Source organism: Penaeus monodon, chromosome 9, assembly GCF_015228065.2.
Source record: "Penaeus monodon isolate SGIC_2016 chromosome 9, NSTDA_Pmon_1, whole genome shotgun sequence".
Taxonomy (NCBI): Eukaryota; Metazoa; Arthropoda; class Malacostraca; order Decapoda; family Penaeidae; genus Penaeus; species Penaeus monodon.
In genome coordinates this window covers 43,926,795-43,928,342 of record NC_051394.1, presented here as the reverse complement: position 1 = coordinate 43,928,342, position 1,548 = coordinate 43,926,795, and the positions used below count along the sequence as shown (strand labels likewise).

Here is a 1,548-nt window from a genome sequence, read left to right as displayed (position 1 = left end):
GTCGTCGTCGTCATCCTCATCCTCCTCATTGTCGTCATCATTTTAATCGTCATTATTATCATCATCAATATCATTTTAATCATCATCATCATCATCATCATCAGTGAATATTATGTTCACAGAAAACAAACAAACGCGAAACAATAACCGCAAACGATCACATTGACTAGAAATATGAATGGTAATAGTCACTGTCCTTTGAAGGTGCAATAGATTATATGCAACGTTTGAAGTTGATAGGTTCCGGTTGCAGCGAGATCATCTGCTGGCTAACGAAGGGAAGGAGAGGGAGGGAGGGTGGGACGGGGGAAGGGGAGAGAGAGAGAAGAGAAGAGAGAAAAGAAAGGATGCGAATGGGACGGATAGATAGATAGATAGGTAGATAGAGAGATAGATAGATAGATTGACAGACAGATACACAGACATACAGACAGACACAGACAGACAGAAGGGCAGACAGCGAACAGTGATTGATTGATAGCTTAATGAATGAATGCGCGATTGGGTTTATTGATGAAAATCGGCAATGAATCATTCCAATTTTGGCGATGAATGCGAGCTGGTCCGTCCACCATTGAACAGCAGAGCATAAGGCCTGATGTTCCGCTGTACGTTAAACCGATATTGAATGTAAAGCCCCAAGATTGGGAGATCACTTTGCTCTTATTTACGGGTGTTGTTTTGGGTTTCATTTGCTTCTGGGTTTGTTCGAAATGTGTATTTTTTTGTTGTTGGTTTTGTTGTTGTTTGTTTGTTTTCGTACTGTTGTCATTTTGTTCGGTGTAGTGGCGTGAGGAACTTGATAGGTTCGGCCATGTTGGTGATTTGTTCTGTCTGGCGTGCAGGTGTTTATGGTTTTCCTCTGTGTGTTTCTGGTTGTATTGTACCGGGTGTCTGGGTTCTGTATCATGTGCATGCTGTCTCCTCTTCCTTTGTCCTGGATGTTTGTGTGGTGTCAGGCTGGATGTTTATCATGCACTGGCGGAAGCGAGGACACCTGTCTGGCTTGACCTCCTCTCGCCGTTCCTCGTCTTGCGTCCTTTTTTTTTTGTCTTCATTTTCTGTCGGGAGCGCTCTCTCTCTCTCTCTCTCTCTCTCTCTCTCTCTCTCTCTCTCTCTCTCTATATATATATATATATATATATATATATATATTATATATATATATATATATAATCCTCCTTTTATCTATTATTTACCCATTATCTCTTTCCCCTTTTCCTCCCCCCTTCCGTATTCTCACCGCCCCCCCCTCCCGTCACCAGTACCTAGAACGGAATGTTATAGTGACGGGGGTGGGGTGGGGGAGGGGGTGGGGGCAGATCTCGGTCTCTAATGGCTGTTTTATTAACCTCAAGAGACACCTTTGAGGAGGATATTGGTAGCGTTTACGTGGCTAAAGTTGTGGGTATTATCCTTAAAGTGTGACACTCCGGTTTGTTATGCCCACTCCAGCCCTCCCCTCTATCCCCCTGCCTCCCCTCTTTATTTCCCTCTCATCCCCCCTCCCCCCTCCGCTTTCCTCCCTTTCTCTTGTAGTAAAGTGCG

At 44.3% G+C, this 1,548-nt stretch overlaps 1 protein-coding gene across 1 annotated transcript in view; it reads left to right on the top strand.

The window, feature by feature from the left end:
- Positions 1 to 1,335: 1,335 nt before the first annotated feature.
- LOC119576735 (serine/threonine-protein kinase unc-51-like) overlaps positions 1,336 to 1,548 on the top strand; it is a 96,182-nt gene continuing 95,969 nt past the window's right edge. Inside the window, exon 1 of the mRNA XM_037924379.1 lies at positions 1,336 to 1,422. Coding sequence (XP_037780307.1) covers positions 1,336 to 1,422 — 87 coding nt within the window. The remainder of the gene's footprint in view (positions 1,423 to 1,548) is intronic.